This window comes from Lissotriton helveticus, chromosome 9 (assembly GCF_964261635.1).
Source record: "Lissotriton helveticus chromosome 9, aLisHel1.1, whole genome shotgun sequence".
Lineage (NCBI taxonomy): Eukaryota > Metazoa > Chordata > Amphibia > Caudata > Salamandridae > Lissotriton > Lissotriton helveticus.
The window spans coordinates 1,235,451,181-1,235,466,403 of NC_136070.1; the positions used below are offsets into that span (position 1 = coordinate 1,235,451,181).

A 15,223-nucleotide genomic window follows, 5' to 3' on the forward strand; every position below is an offset into this window, starting at 1 on the left:
GCAGACACTGGGTTGAGTAATGCTTGTAGTCAATATTCCAACATTTGGGAAATTTATAACAAAATATAAGATAACAATCCGGTGTTCTCGTTTCACTTCCATCCTCTTGACCAAGCCCACTGCTGGCTCTTCCGTTTTACCCCTACAATGTCTGTATTGTTGTTTGGTAATACGCGCCACTGTGTTTTTTTTTTTTTTACTAATGTATTGAAATAGTGATAGGAGTTATTGATACCCAGCTGAACATAATTTATTTTATAAAAACAAAATAGGGAATATCAGACTGTGGAGCTGAAAAATCAAACCAGAGGCTTGCAAGTTAAATCAAGATCCTTTGAACAGCAGCAAAAGGGTGGAAAGTTTAGAGGAAGTTATTCTCAACTATAATTTCTTCTTTTCCAATTTCTTGGTTTTTTAAAAATCCAAATGCAAACAAGTCATAATCGTGCCAAGAAAGGAGCAACCCACCCAAATTGCTAAACAACAGCTTCGGTCAATGACAAATCCCACAGCAGACAATAGTACCCCAAGAACAAAAAAAAATTAAAGCTTCACTCCTCACTCCCACCACCCAAGGCCAACGCTTTGTTCATGCTATTGAACATGCTTGGGTCATGTACTCCGATCGTTACAATAAAAACAGACTCTAAAGTGCTAAATCAGGGTTTGCGCGCCCAATCATTCCCAATGTATGCTGGTTGTTTCTGAGACAACCCCATTCTGCCTGTAGCCTTCTGGGGAGATGTTCCCCAGAAATGGACCCAACAGTTCAGAGGAGGCCTCAGTGTGCATGTGCAGAGGGCCACAGTTGCAACAGCGACAATAAAGTGGGGGTGGGCGACTTCTGCTGTAGTCGAAGGTCCGCTCTCCTATCGGAGTGTCCAGCAAGTTCTTTGATGAGGAGCAGCAACGTATTCCAGGGTGTACACAACCTGGAATGCATGGGGGCGGGAAAGGGTTGTAGCACGAGAAGTTTTAGAAAAATTAAGTTAATGGGAAGTGGAGATGGACACGGAATGTGAACACTGTTTAGTAAACAAAACTTAAAGACACATAATATTTACAAGCTAAGGTAGTAATTTACTTACCTCACCTCCAAAACTACACACACACACAGGTAGATATATATATAATATATATATATACACACACACACAGGCATATAAACACATATACACACACACAGGCATATAAACACATACACACACACACAGCCATATAAACACATACACACACACACACAGGCATATAAACACACATACACACACACAGGCATATAAACACACATACACACACACAGGCATATATACACATACACACACACAGGCATATATACACATACACACACACAGGCATATATACACATACACATACACACACACAGGCATATATACACATATATACACACACACAGGCATACATACACACACACAGGCATATATACACATATATACACACACACAGGCATACATACACACACACACAGGCATACATACACACAGACAGGCATATATACACACACACAGGCATATATACACACACACACACACACAGGCATACATACACATACACACACAGGCATACATACACATACACACACACACACATAGGCATACATACACATATACACACACACATATACACACACACATAGGCATACATACACATATACACACACACAGGCATACATACACATATATATATATATATATATATATATATACACACACACACACACACACACACACACACACTCGTATCTTAGCCATTCGCAAACCCTTCAACAGACGAGGAATTTAATATGAACAATGATAGCTTAAGTAAATTGGGGAAAGCCCCTCTCCCTGGGCATCCACATCCACAGACACAATAATTCCAGTAACCTTGAACATCTGTACTGCAGAGACGACAGAGGCACTCTTTTGGAAACGAGCACAGCATCATCAGGTAAACATCAAGTCACAGTTTGATATTCTGGCTCGAACCTCGGCTCTATTAAATTAGTTCGGATATTAGTCCTTCCCCGAGTGCTCTCTGCAGCTGAAGAACATCCACCTGGGATATTAATCACTGAAGTATTGATAATTAATTCGCCGGGTACGTTCGCAGCTCCTCGCAGGCACGGATTTTTCCAAGTGCTTGGAACTATAAAAAGACTCTGGCATGTCTGCAGGAGTCTCTTGGTTGTCAGAGCTGGCAGCAGACCAAGGGGAAGCTGGTGACACAGCAAGAAGTCACTTTCAATCAGATGCATGCAAAGAGAAGGGATTGGCAGTGTTCTAAGGTATGTTAAATATCATGGTACCTAAAGACGGTGGCCAATCGTGCCATAATTTACAGAACAAGGCCACCCGTTTAATGTTACAAAAAGATGAACTTGTCTCCTAAGAGTTTGAGATACATCCTCACCCATGCTACTTGCGCTTCAAAACCCCATCAGGGGTAGCAAGCGCTATATAAATACAAACCTCTTTCCCTCTTCTATCCCGCCGCCTACCCTTCTCTACCCAAATAACTGAATAACAAATCCACTACTCAAATTACTTCATATTTATACTATACTAATTTTCAACACTAATCCTTTATGGGTTCCGGAGTGGCGTGCTACTCGCCAGAAAAGCGCTTCAACATCCATCAGGGGTAACAAGTGCTATATGAATGCAAACCTTTCTTCCCCTTTTATCCCTCCGCTATCCTTCTCACTCCAAATAACTGACTAATTTCCACCACTGAAATTACTTTCATATTTCACCATATTAAATCATAACTAATCCTTTATGGGCTTCCTGAATAGCGTGCTTCAACACCCCATCAGGGGTAACAAGCGCTATATAAATACAAACCGTTTTCCCTCCTCTATCCTTCTGCTACCATTCCAAATCCAAATAACGGACTAACCTATCCACCACTTAAAATGTACTTGCATGTTTCACTATACTAATTCAACACTAATCCTCTATGGGTCGCGGAGTAGCGCGCTACTCGCTGAAAAAGCGCTTTGACGCCTCGTCAGGGGTAGTAGGTACGAAAGGGGGTGGTGATGGACGGAGCATCTGAACAAATCAAACACTCACACCCAGTCAAAAGATCTGGGTTTAATCCATCACCATTATTTAGCTCACTCTGCCGCTCCAGTTCAGACATGGCCATATGCAAATCAGTCTGACCCTGTGCCTCATGGGAACAGTCCAGCCCGAATTGCCAAGCCATGCCTTCCCTGGACCGGAAACAAGCATCCGAGGACCGGTTTCTGGCATTGCAGCCTTCTTCAGCCAGGGGTAGTAAGCACTATATAAATGCAATTACAATACAATACACCACCTTATTGGGGGAGGGGGGTGTTGTGTGCTAGAAAACATGGAGCTGCCACATTAGGTAACTTATAAGAGGGGTGTGCCCCCCCCTTGCACTTGGCTTCACCACTAACATGCCAAATAGGTCTAAAACTGCAAAGGAACTCGAAACCATCTTCACCCAGCATTCCAAAACACCAATTTGCATTCAGAGACCCGATTCTGCTTCCTCTTTGAGGTAAATGAACAATGCAGAATTAAATATTTAATCAGGCTTGCTGTCGCACAGGGTGGGGGAGCAGAGGAGGGGGGCTCGGCGTTAATGATGTTCGTACTTGGCCTGGAATTACTGCTGGGGAAAGATTCATGTTCAAGTGTAATAGCTGTGGCGGCACTTGTTCTGATTAAAGAGCTGAATAAAAGACAACCTGATTAAACTTGTATTAGGCCCACAGCACTATATTGGTTTTATTTAATATTTCGTCTGCCGTACAACAATCGCTGCCCCCGTGTAGCTGTAATATCTTCAAATCCCATTAAGGGAGAAGCTCAAACTCAACACGGACAAGACGGAAGTAGTAATCTTCGGCAAAGACACCTCAGTCTGGGAGTCTACCTTGTGGGCTGTCGGACTCGAAACCAGAGCCAACCCACGCAAAGCACCCCAGAACAGTAATCGACAACTAACTCATTGTGACCGGACAAGTGAATGCAGCCTCGGTCTCCTGCTTCCACAAACTCAAAATGCTCAACAAGATCTTCAAATGGCTCCCCTCGCCCCGCAAAACACTTGCAGAAGCCCTCAGCAACAAGCTGGACTTCGGCAATGCACTCTATGCTGGAATCAACGCTCAACTGACCAGAAGACTCAGGAACATACAAAACTCAGCTGCCAGTCACACCCTCAACCTCCCACCCCACCCCACAATCATATCACTTCAGAGAGTTCCACTGGCTCCCAAGCTACAAACAAGCATTCTTTAAACTCTTCACGCACACAAACAAACAATATTGGCCGCACGTACCTCCAAAGCTACATAAACCTCCACAAACGTAACAGACAACTTTGCTCAGCTGGACTCCCCTAGACTGATGCATATTCAGAACTAGATCTAGCGATCGTGCCTTCTCCTATCTCACTTCTAAAGCTGAGAACGGCAAGCCCCTGCACATCAGAGCCGCCTTCTCAGCTCTTGTATTACACAACAAACTGAAGACCTGACTCTTTACCGAGCGCTGACCATGGCTCAGACCATACAACTGCTTCAACGCCAGGATACCCTCCCTGGTGAGTTGGCGTTGTATAAATACACAAAACGACAAGAGGCTAACACGGCTGAATTGTACCAAACGCCTTACCATGTAAGTTAAAATGAGGAATTTTGCAACTACGGGGTATCCGTTTCACATAGTAACTATCTTACCCAGAGGTGGACTGGTCTACATAGAAAATTTTAAGTTCCTCTCGGTGTGGCGCCGCGGCCAGGGCGACTGACGCTGGAATCTGGGGACCACGGTTCGATCCCCGGCTCCGGCGGCAGGTTAGCCCAGCACCATGTGACTTTGGGCAATAGCTCGCTTAATCTTCCCGACGGCCCCCAGCGCCTAGAGACCCTTACGGGTGATTGTGCGCTTTACAAATGTGGACTTTACTTTACTCTCAAGGCTCGGTGATCAGCCATCGAATACCCTACCCCTAGTGGCATTTGGGGATCGCTGACCGGTCAAAACCTCAGAGCCAACAGACCAGTCCTCCCCTAAAAAAGTTAATTCAAGGTGTTACCCTGTGTTTCTATCTTACACTGCTTTTCTGTATCGCAAGGTTCACCAATTACTAGGCCTATTGGTGCTGATGAAGCATCAATTGTCCTCCACAGTGGTTGCTCTTAGCTTGGAGCCAAGCTGATAAAGGCTTGTATCTAAATCAAGCAGACGGAAGGCTGGCAATACTTTGGGTCGTTGGTCTTTGCTTTGCGGGAGCTGCGACTTTAAGGAAACCAGGGCACGTGTACGGTTGTTAGTGGATCAGTAGTCTACTAAATTGATATGTCGTGCATATATAGCGAAAAAGAGCAACATGTTTTGTTAAAACTCAAACTTTTTAAGGTCTTAAAGTAAAGCCCTTTTGATTTGACTAATTTACATGTATGATATACTTGCGTATTATCTGGGCTTTCAGCCAGCCCTCTTCACTTCAGCCATTGGCTAACTTCATTGTCAGTGATGGCATTCCGCCCTTTCACAAGGAGCGAAACCAACCACAAAGTAGTTCCCTTAAGTGTCAGGGAAGTACTATGGTAAAGTGTGCTTCTGAGACCCAAAAAATATTGTTGATTTTAGCCAATTATTTTTTGTTTTGACGAGGGCTTATCCGTTCCCCCCAAAAATAGGGTTTTGCCAAAAATAAACGTGGAAAAACAAATCTAGCACTGACAAAATCTCAGCGACTAGACGTTGGATCACACCAGTATGGTACACCAGATGTGCTGGCTTTGCCAATGCTCATTTTGATTATGGAATTTGTATGGGAGAGGCCAGTGGTTGTCAACCAAGAGTAAACCCCCTTTGCTTGTCGGCAGTGGCCAAGCCTCCTGTCTCGAACTTACCATACGGCAAAGTCTGAATGAGAGTTTACGGTCTTCGCTTCAACTAGGTGTCTGTCCAGCTCCTAAAATTGACAGCAGACATTTCTTCTGCTCAGTTTATGACACCATATTCTCTAGTTTTAAGACCACAAAATAGTCTGCATTTTTATGAACTCCTCCTATGCTTTCCCTGTGAGATGCCCCTTACAGGGCACCCCCAAGGTGAGGCCAGGCATCCTAGCGCTTTCGGGGCCGTTGTGGAGATTAAGCAAGCTATTGCCCAGAGTTGCAGAGTTTGACCCATGATTAGAGTAGGCGCTGAGGCGAGAATTATCGAGTCCGTGGACATTGAGCCCAAGACCCTGCCGCGTCGGGAATTGAACCCTGGTCCCGGGCCAGACCTCTGCCTCAAGGTCTGCCGCTCTAATCGGTGAGCCACACATCTCCACTCTGGGTATGAAGGCACAGTCTTTACGCACATCAAAGAAAGGCCACATCAGATGTACAGCCAACAAAGGCAAATGTCCCTGTGTGTCAACAATGTGGTCTCCCGCACACGGCAACAGTCTCACCTCGCGAGGTAAGCATAGCGGATCCATAGATACGCCTTTTCAAATGTGTAGATACCGGTTTCACAGATGTGCAAGCCTAGGGCTGCTAATGTTGAAATGCTGATTAAAAGAAAGCCAATGTTGGCCATTAAAGTAATATTAGTGAATAGTTTAACTTATCTTGAAAATCCGCTTGAAGGGCTACTTCTATCAATTTTCCAGCATCAAAATCGCTTTTTAACGACTTGCAAACTGTATTGCATTGATTCCCAATCCACACTTGGGCTGAATTTGCTGCTGTTCCCAATGTGTGCATTAACCTTAATGCAACAATATCATGTACATTTTAGCTATTGCTGTGGATGTGGCTTTACAACAGTGCGTGGGAGGGAGGTGGAGTAGGAGGGGGCTCTACAGGGGCCCCATTTTGTGCAAAGGAGAGATCCAGGCAGATGTGGATGGACATCAGCTCCTGACATGGTTGCCAGAGGCCCTCTAGTCGCAGTAATTAGCTGGGACCAAATTACTTATCGGAAGGAGCGCTGAAGACCGCGTCAGGACGAATTAATCAGCGGGGTCAAATAGGTGGCCGCGGCACGGGTCGCTAGCCAACTCTCCAATCACAGGCAGCAAAAAGCCAGCTAAGTGGAATTGGACTCAGATTAATGCAAGGACGCATGCACTAAATTAGGCAGATGAAGGCGCAATGAGTCACGGAGGGAAGCGGGCACAGCATCTATGGGGGGGAGGGGACGGCGCAAAGTGGAGACGACCCAAGACAAACCTACTGGGAATGAGTAACCAATCATGCAGCAAACAAAAGCAATTGGATAAAGCAAGCGCAGTAGAAGATGATGGCCCTGATATTAATAGGACGACTGGTTATGATGTCAATGCACGCTGCCACAGCGCACGCACGCTTAATTCTTCCCACTCACACAAAGGCCCGAAGAGCAGCAAAACAAGAGGGGAAGTTAGCATAAGATGGGGAAGAGGTGTGACAACTAGAGCAGGAGAGAGGGATTTCAGCTAGATAAGACAGTGTCAGAGGGGGAGCAGCTAGGCCAGAAAGTGCAAGAGGAGGGGCATCTTGGCCAGAAAGTGCCAGAGGAGGGGCATCTTGGCCAGAAAGTGCCAGAGGAGGGGCATCTTGGCCAGAAAGTGCCAGAGGAGGGGCATCTTGGCCAGAAAGTGCCAGAGGAGGGGCATCTTGGCCAGAAAGTGCGAGAGGAGGGGCATCTTGGCCAGAAAGTGCCAGAGGAGGGGCATCTTGGCCAGAAAGTGCCAGAGGAGGGGCATCTTGGCCAGAAAGTGCCAGAGGAGGGGCATCTTGGCCAGAAAGTGCCAGAGTAGGGGCATCTTGGCCAGAAAGTGCCAGAGGAGGGGCATCTTGGCCATGGGGCATCTTGGCCAGAAAGTGCCAGAGATGGGGCATCTTGGCCAGAAAGTGCCAGAGATGGGGCATCTTGGCCAGAAAGTGCCAGAGATGGGGCATCTTGGCCAGAAAGTGCCAGAGGAGGGGCATCTTGGCCAGAAAGTGCCAGAGGAGGGGCAGCTAGATGGGGGGGGCTAGAGGTGATGAAAACTCAAGCAGGGGATGCCCTAGAAATGATGGCAAACAGACAGCAGCTAGAGCAGGAGATGTGGCCAAGGGAGAAGGACAAAGGATGGCAGACAGAGGGCTCAAACAGATGGCACCTGCAGAAAGGTGGAGAAGCTACAATCGCGGTCCAAGGAGTGGTTGTAGGACAGGTTGAGAGGTGGAAGTATGACAGGTAGAGTCGGGGTAGAGGTTGGGGGTGGTAACGCAAGAGAGAGCAAAGTATGTCAATGCACGGAGCCACAGCGCACGCACGCTTAATTCTTACCACTCACACTGGGGCCCGAAGAGCAGCAAAACAAGAGGGGAAGTTAGCATAAGATGGGGAAGAGGTGTGACAACTAGAGCAGGAGAGGGATTTCAGCTAGATAAGGAAGTGTCAGAGGGGGAGCAGCTAGGCCAGAAAGTGCCAGAGATGGGGCATCTTGGCCAGAAAGTGCCAGAAGAGGGGTATCTTGGCCAGAAAGTGCCAGAGGAGGGGCATCTTGGCCAGAAAGTGCCAGAGGAGGGGCATCTTGGCCAGAAAGTGCCAGAGGAGGGGCAGCTAGATGGGGGGGGGCTAGAAGTGATGAAAACTCAAGCAGGGGATGCCCTAGAAATGATGGCAAACAGACAGCAGCTAGAGCAGGAGATGTGGCCAAGGGAGAAGGACAAAGGATGGCAGACAGAGGGCTCAAACAGATGGCACCTACAGAAAGGAGGAGAAGCTACAATTGCGGTCTGAGGAGTGGTTGTAGGACAGGTTGAGTGGTGGAGATGTGGAAGTTGACAGGTAGAGTCGGGGTAGAGGTTGGGGTGGTAACGCAAGAGAGAGAGCAAAGTATGTCCACTGGATCAAGACGAAGAAAAAGACTGTTCAGGCAGAAGCAGAGGCCAAAACATAGAATTAGAGGGGAGAAACCAAAGGATGGCAGCTCGAACAGAGTGCAAGGCCAGGAGACGGCTGCTCGAGCAAGATAGGGGGATGCCAGCTTGATTATGAGAGGACAGAAGGTGAGGCATCCAGAAGTGGGGTACAAAGAAAGGAGAACTGCAGAGCTGATGGCAGATGGAGTGGGTAATCGATAGCATGTTTGAAGACATCCTCAGCCCCAATCCACTTCTGCTCAAAAGAGAACAGTTGCTGTGACGAGCTATGCGAAAGCTAGTCGCAAAGTACCGCAGTTTCTTGCATGTAGGTTTCATGCTCTCCTTACCTCCATCTCCTTCAGCACCGGGTGGTCTTCTATCCCTGGGAAGAGCACCCTCATGGCGTAGGTGCGGTAGTCCAAGAAGGGAATCCCAGCCCCGTCCAGGTCGTTGGTCAGCTCGTGAATGTCGGTCTGCAACTCAGCAAAGGCTGGAGAGGAAGGAAAAAACAAACCAGGATGAGAGAGCAAACCGCAGTATTCCAGCCGCAATATAACATACTACACCAGAAAACTAAAGAGAAGACCAGGTGTTCTTTAATCATGTCTGATAGAATGCATCCAGTGTCAGTTTAACTAAAGTTCAAATTTTTCAACAAGGAAGGAATATAAATACAAAAAACAGATCAACAATTGATGAAAAAAACAGTTTACACTTTAAAAAAACAGAAAAAAAGAAACCGTTTACGACAAACCTCAATCCCAGATGGAACCCAAAAAGGTGTGACAATGTTTAAATGTTCTTGAGAGAATGTTATTGATGTCTTCTAGGTCTCTGCAGGGCTATATTAAGATTATAATCCCCGACTCTTTAAAGACAAGTACCAGGAAAAACCCTGATCGAACCACGCCTATCGCAGTCCAAGGTCAACAGACCACGACTGGACCTTCCATAGTTCAATGGAAGGCCAGTCTTGTGTAGGGAGAGTTTCTTCAAATATCCACAGCCTCTTCCAATGAGATTCACTATTGAAAAGGCATTCGTCTTCTGCCAGAGCACCAGTCTGCGGACAGTACTTCAGTCACTGTGAATTGTGGTCCAAAGGTTCATGGATACACAAGCTAAAATAGCTCAGTGTTTACCTACTGGCATATTCAACTGTGCTCAGGTGGGAAAACAGCAGCCGTCCTGTAGGGTCAGCCCCATTACTCTGAGTGCAGCTTCAAACAGAAGGACACTAGAGGACAAACGGCCTTCTCTGAGGTGCAAGTTCTGAGAGAGAGGAATACACTGGTATTTGGTCTTAATGGTGTGCCTCGCAACATTGGGCATGCAGAAATTCAGGAAACCTATAAAGATGTAACCATGAGGTTTACAGTAAACCTTGAGGTTTAAAGTAAACATAGTAAAGGACCAGTCGGAGACCGTCAGGCTCCTTCGGTCTTCCGCAAGATAAATGGCTGACTTGCCCTTAACGGTTCGCTCACCTCGCTGGCAGAGACCGGGCGGTTTAAGTGCAGAATGCATCAGTGACATCACTGTTTGATACCACCAATCAACTGTTTGACCACCTGTTAGGATCAGGCGATTCTAAAGGGTTGGAGACTCAAGTAGACAGTGCACTCAGAACGCAGTGGGTGGGTGCTACATTCAGTACAGCATACCACTGAACTGAGATACACCGAAACGCGTCAACTTGGATTTATTTTAATGTATTTACAATGCACTGTAAAAATGTATTTGCATGTGAATGTTTGAATACTAGGATGTATTTAGTCGGACAATAGTGTACATATACACACTTGAACACTTACTAAAAGAGTACATATATACCTGAATTTTTAATGGAAATCTTTTTATAAAATCTTTTTTTTTTTTATGCATTTTGAATTGTGTTTTTACAAATAAAATTCTTGAATAATACATACGCCTTGGCTACGTAATACATATAGCTTTAGATTTTAAGTGCTTCTTTGTGGTTCCACTTGAGACGGGGGAGCTTGGATGTGTATGAGAAAACTGCATGATTTAAATCCTAATGAGACTTCTATTGAACTTTTCAGGAGACTTGTAACTGATATTAAACTCCAGAAATGTTTTTAAGTACAGAACATCAAGGGAACCTTTGCGTTTGTTGAGACAATTTACCCTGTTCCCTTGGTATTAAAGGGGTTACTGTCTTTCTCTTTATACATTCCCGACTACACCAGTAACCAGTAGTGGCAAACACAACAGACAGCCAAGGTAAGGCTGAAGACTGTGTAGGAACCCAGGTGTTGCAAGAGAGAAGGAATGAGTAGCTGTGAGGGGTCCGGCACACTGCATCTTCTATCACCATATGAGAAGCACGGTCTGAGATGTTTACCATAGCTGGTCCATGCCCGATCTTTAGCATTACCAGTAACTGTGAATTAGTTCCATTTAGTTTAATAGGAGGCTTATTTTTAGGTCTCACCTACCAGACATCTTTCAGCTTTCCTCCCCATCAAATCTTGGCACACACCTCCCAGATGTCTATGGTGCCCCCTACTTCCACACTTGCTCTCCCCCTCGTGAGCTGCTTTCGGTTATATTCCACCTGCCCCACCCCATGCGCTCTATTGTCGATCTCTCACAGACCCCCCTCCACCCCTCGTCTACTGCTTCCTCCTCCTTGAGCTTTTTGAATATTGTTTTATAAATAATTCCCCCACTCTTCTCCTTTCGTTTCTCCCCCACTACTTGCGGTCATAAACAAACAAAAAATCCCTGTTTTTGAAGGGCCTGGCATCTGACGTTTTCAGCTGGGCTGCTCTGCTATTAAAGAAGTGCTTTGCACAATTAAAATGATTTTATTCACTGATCCAAGTGCTGTTCGCCTTCTTGGATTGATAAATAAAAAAGTACAAAAATGTCGATCATGCCAATCAGTAGGTGCGCGTATTTGTCATCATGCATGCGCGGGCCTGCTGAACGACGTAAGGTTAGTGACATCATTATGCACGGCCTAACGTTATGGTGTATTTTTGCTTTTTTTTGGCAATGCTGCACATCATTCTGAAAAAGTGTTTCCAAAACCAATAGATCTCAAAGGTGAGAGTTAGTAGCTTTGACAATGCTTGTTCTTACGTCAACCTCTTGAAAACTTGGCAGAGGGCAGGCCTTTCCGAAATACGTCAAAACCGCTGGTCGTGGCCCTGTACACCTTCTGATTCACACACTTGCTGCTGCTTGTCATCACTGTCCACATTTAACGGAACCTATTTCTTTTTTATTTAAATTGCTGAAGGCTTATCGCTCTGAAGGAATTTCCCAAGAAAAAAAACAAATTGCCTTTAGCAGTGCTCAGTGAACCCTGACGCAGCCCTTTGTTACTTGCAAGAAATGAAAAGGTCCCGTGATAAACGTGGTCTCCTCAATCTCAATTCATAAAAAATAAATTAAAATACTGAGGGGGGCAGTGGCAAGTGAAGGGGGTTCTGCACCAGACGAGCAAAGCGGGACAAAGGAAACGACACCTTATCTGGGGGAAGGAGAGGGTTATCCGAAGGCATCTTGGGTTTTTAATTAAAAGCCCATGTGTTTCATCTCGCGGCTGCGGGGCGCTGGGCGCCTCGTGCTGACACGTGGCGGCGCGCGGGCACGTTTCCCGCCCATGGGCCGGTCGCCGATGGCAGGGTCGCGGCCCCGGGCCTGGGCTAGCAGCGATAATGGCCAATTAGGCCCATCTGCCGGAGCTGCAAAGCGCCCTCTCCAGGTTCACAGCAACCTCCCGCTTCTAATGAGCCGAGGGGGCCGCCTCTGCGCCTCTCTCCCCCGGGGGTGTTGGGAGAAGGAAAGGGATGCGCAGAATCCCTTCTCTGTAAATGGCGTCAAGGCGGGGGTCCGTGCAGGCCAATGTATACCCCCCCCCCCTTTCCGAAGAATGGTAGGTGCCACGTCAGCGAGTGCAACAGGTGCTGGGCTGCACCATGTGACCTGAGAGGGGTCCAAGCTTGTAGCTTATAAACAGAAGGGGGTCGATGAGGCCACAGGAAGAGGCGGTACAGGGCTGTGCACTCAGTGCAGTAGCATGACGTCAACCACCACGATTTTTTCCACCCCTCTTCTCGCCCACTTGATGGAAACCTACAAAGTAACAGGTATAAAGGGCACGCTGTCCTCACTGCTAGTGGGCATGTTCTCAGCAAGTTACACCAAGCTTTGCGCTCGCCTGACCACCTTTTGAGATCCTGAGTAGGCGAAGATCTTTCTTGTGCCATGTGTGCTTACGGAAAGCGCTTCCAAATAGGCTTCATGCTAGCTTGAAGCACTAGAAATGTGGATATTAATGCATGTAATGAGTAAGTTCTGACCACAGCTGCTGTCCATACCCTTAACTTGTTTGCCAATAGTTCTTGGTGGGTCTACGACACCAAACACGTTTGGTACATGCGCTTACATGTTGGAAAAAAACTCTATCCGTGCAAGTTATCCACCACAGTGGTTCTTGCACCACCAAGATGGCGTGAGGACTCTGACTTGTGTGTGCGGTGTGTGTGAGTGAGGTGTGAGGTGTGTGTGAGTGAGGTGTGAGTGAGGTGTGAGTGAGGTGTGAGTGAGGTGTGAGTGAGGTGTGAGTGAGGTGTGAGTGAGGTGTGAGTGAGGTGTGAGTGAGGTGTGAGTGAGGTGTGAGTGAGGTGTGAGTGAGGTGTGAGTGAGGTGTGAGTGAGGTGTGAGTGAGGTGTGAGTGAGGTGTGAGTGAGGTGTGAGTGAGGTGTGAGTGAGGTGTGAGTGAGGTGTGAGTGAGGTGTGAGCGAGGGAGGGAGGTGTGAGTGAGGGAGGGAGGTGTGAGTGAGGGAGGGAGGTGTGAGTGAGGGAGGGAGGTGTGAAGGAGGGAGGTGTGAGGGAGGGAGGTGTGAGGGAGGGAGGTGTGAGTGAGGGAGGTGTGAGTGAGGGAGGTGTGAGTGAGGGAGGTGTGTGTGTGAGTGAGTGTGTGAGTGAGTGTGTGAGTGAGGAGTGTGTGAGTGAGGAGTGTGTGAGTGGGGAGTGTGTGAGTGAGGTGTGTGTGAGTGAGGTGTGTGTGAGTGAGTGAGGTGTGTGTGAGTGAGTGAGGTGTGTTATGTTATGTTAAAATTTTTATACCGCGCACGTACACCGAGACGGTTTCTTGGCGCTCATAACAGACATAGCGAGCCAGGGCAAAGGGTATTATACTGAGGCCGCTTTGAAGAGAAGAGTTTTCAAAGTTTTCCTGAACGACTCATAAGAGGGGCAGTGGCGAAAAGAAGAAGGGAGGGAATTCCAGAAGGAGGGGCCTAAAAAAGAAAAACGCAGTCCGCCGTGTTTTTTGCGGCGGTTAGATGGGATGCAGAGAAGATTATCGGCAGACGATCTGAGATTACGGGTAGGGAGGTATCTCTTTAGCTTGGAGGAGATGAATTCAGGGGCGCGGTTATGGAGAGATTTGAATATGGTGCATCCGAGTTTGAAGGAGCACCGTTGAGCCACTGGGAGCCAATGGAGGCTCCTCAGAAGGGGGGAAGACATGCTCATGTTAGGTTGATCGTACACCAAGCGGGCCGCCTGATTCTGATTCTGAAAGTGTGTGTGAGTGAGTGAGGTGTGTGAGTGAGTGAGGTGTGTGTGAGTGAGGTGTGTGTGAGTGAGGTGTGTGTGAGTGAGGTGTGTGTGAGTGAGGTGTGTGTGAGTGAGGTGTGTGTGAGTGAGGTGTGTGTTAGTGAGTGAGTGAGTGAGGTGTGTGTTAGTGAGTGAGTGAGGTGTGTGAGTGAGTGAGGTGTGTGAGTGAGTGAGGTGTGTGTTAGTGAGTGAGTGAGGTGTGAGTGAGGTGTGAGTGAGTGAGGTGTGTGTGAGTGAGGTGTGTGTGAGTGAGTGAGTGAGGTGTGTGAGTGAGGTGTGTGTGTGTGTGAGGTGTGTGAGGTGTGTGAGAGTGAGTGAGTGAGTGAGGTGTGTGAGAGTGAGTGAGGTGTGTGAGAGTGAGTGAGGTGTGTGAGGTGAGTGAGTGAGTGAGTGAGGGAGGGTGTGTGTGTGTGACCTTACAGATGAAAACTCAAATGCCCACCAATACCAGCAGAGCGGTAGCCAGTAACACAGGAGACCGTGGTGAAAATGGGAAGGAACTTATGTCTCACGGTGTGGACCCTCAGAGTAAAGGTGTTCGAAGAGCGGGAGTGTAAGTTTATGCCACAGGAGGAACTCAAAAGCCTTACACAGGAGCTACATTACGCTAGAGTAAGCGACAGATGTAGTGAAGTGGTTACGCCATTGATTCTTCAGCCAAGTTACTGAAGATCTAATCCTTGGTTCATCGTTTAGCAGCATTGTGTGACCCTGGGCAGGCCACTGACAGCCAAAAGTGAAAGTGGC

General features: G+C 47.2%; 1 protein-coding gene across 2 annotated transcripts in view; it reads right to left on the bottom strand.

Moving 5' to 3' along the window:
* Positions 1-15,223, bottom strand: part of PLXNA1 (plexin A1) — a 589,805-nt gene that overhangs the window by 76,646 nt on the left and 497,936 nt on the right. For both annotated transcript variants that reach the window (XM_078661729.1, XM_078661728.1), the window contains exon 21: positions 9,226-9,368. In XM_078661729.1, the coding sequence (XP_078517855.1) occupies positions 9,226-9,368 (143 nt within the window). The remainder of the gene's footprint in view (positions 1-9,225; positions 9,369-15,223) is intronic.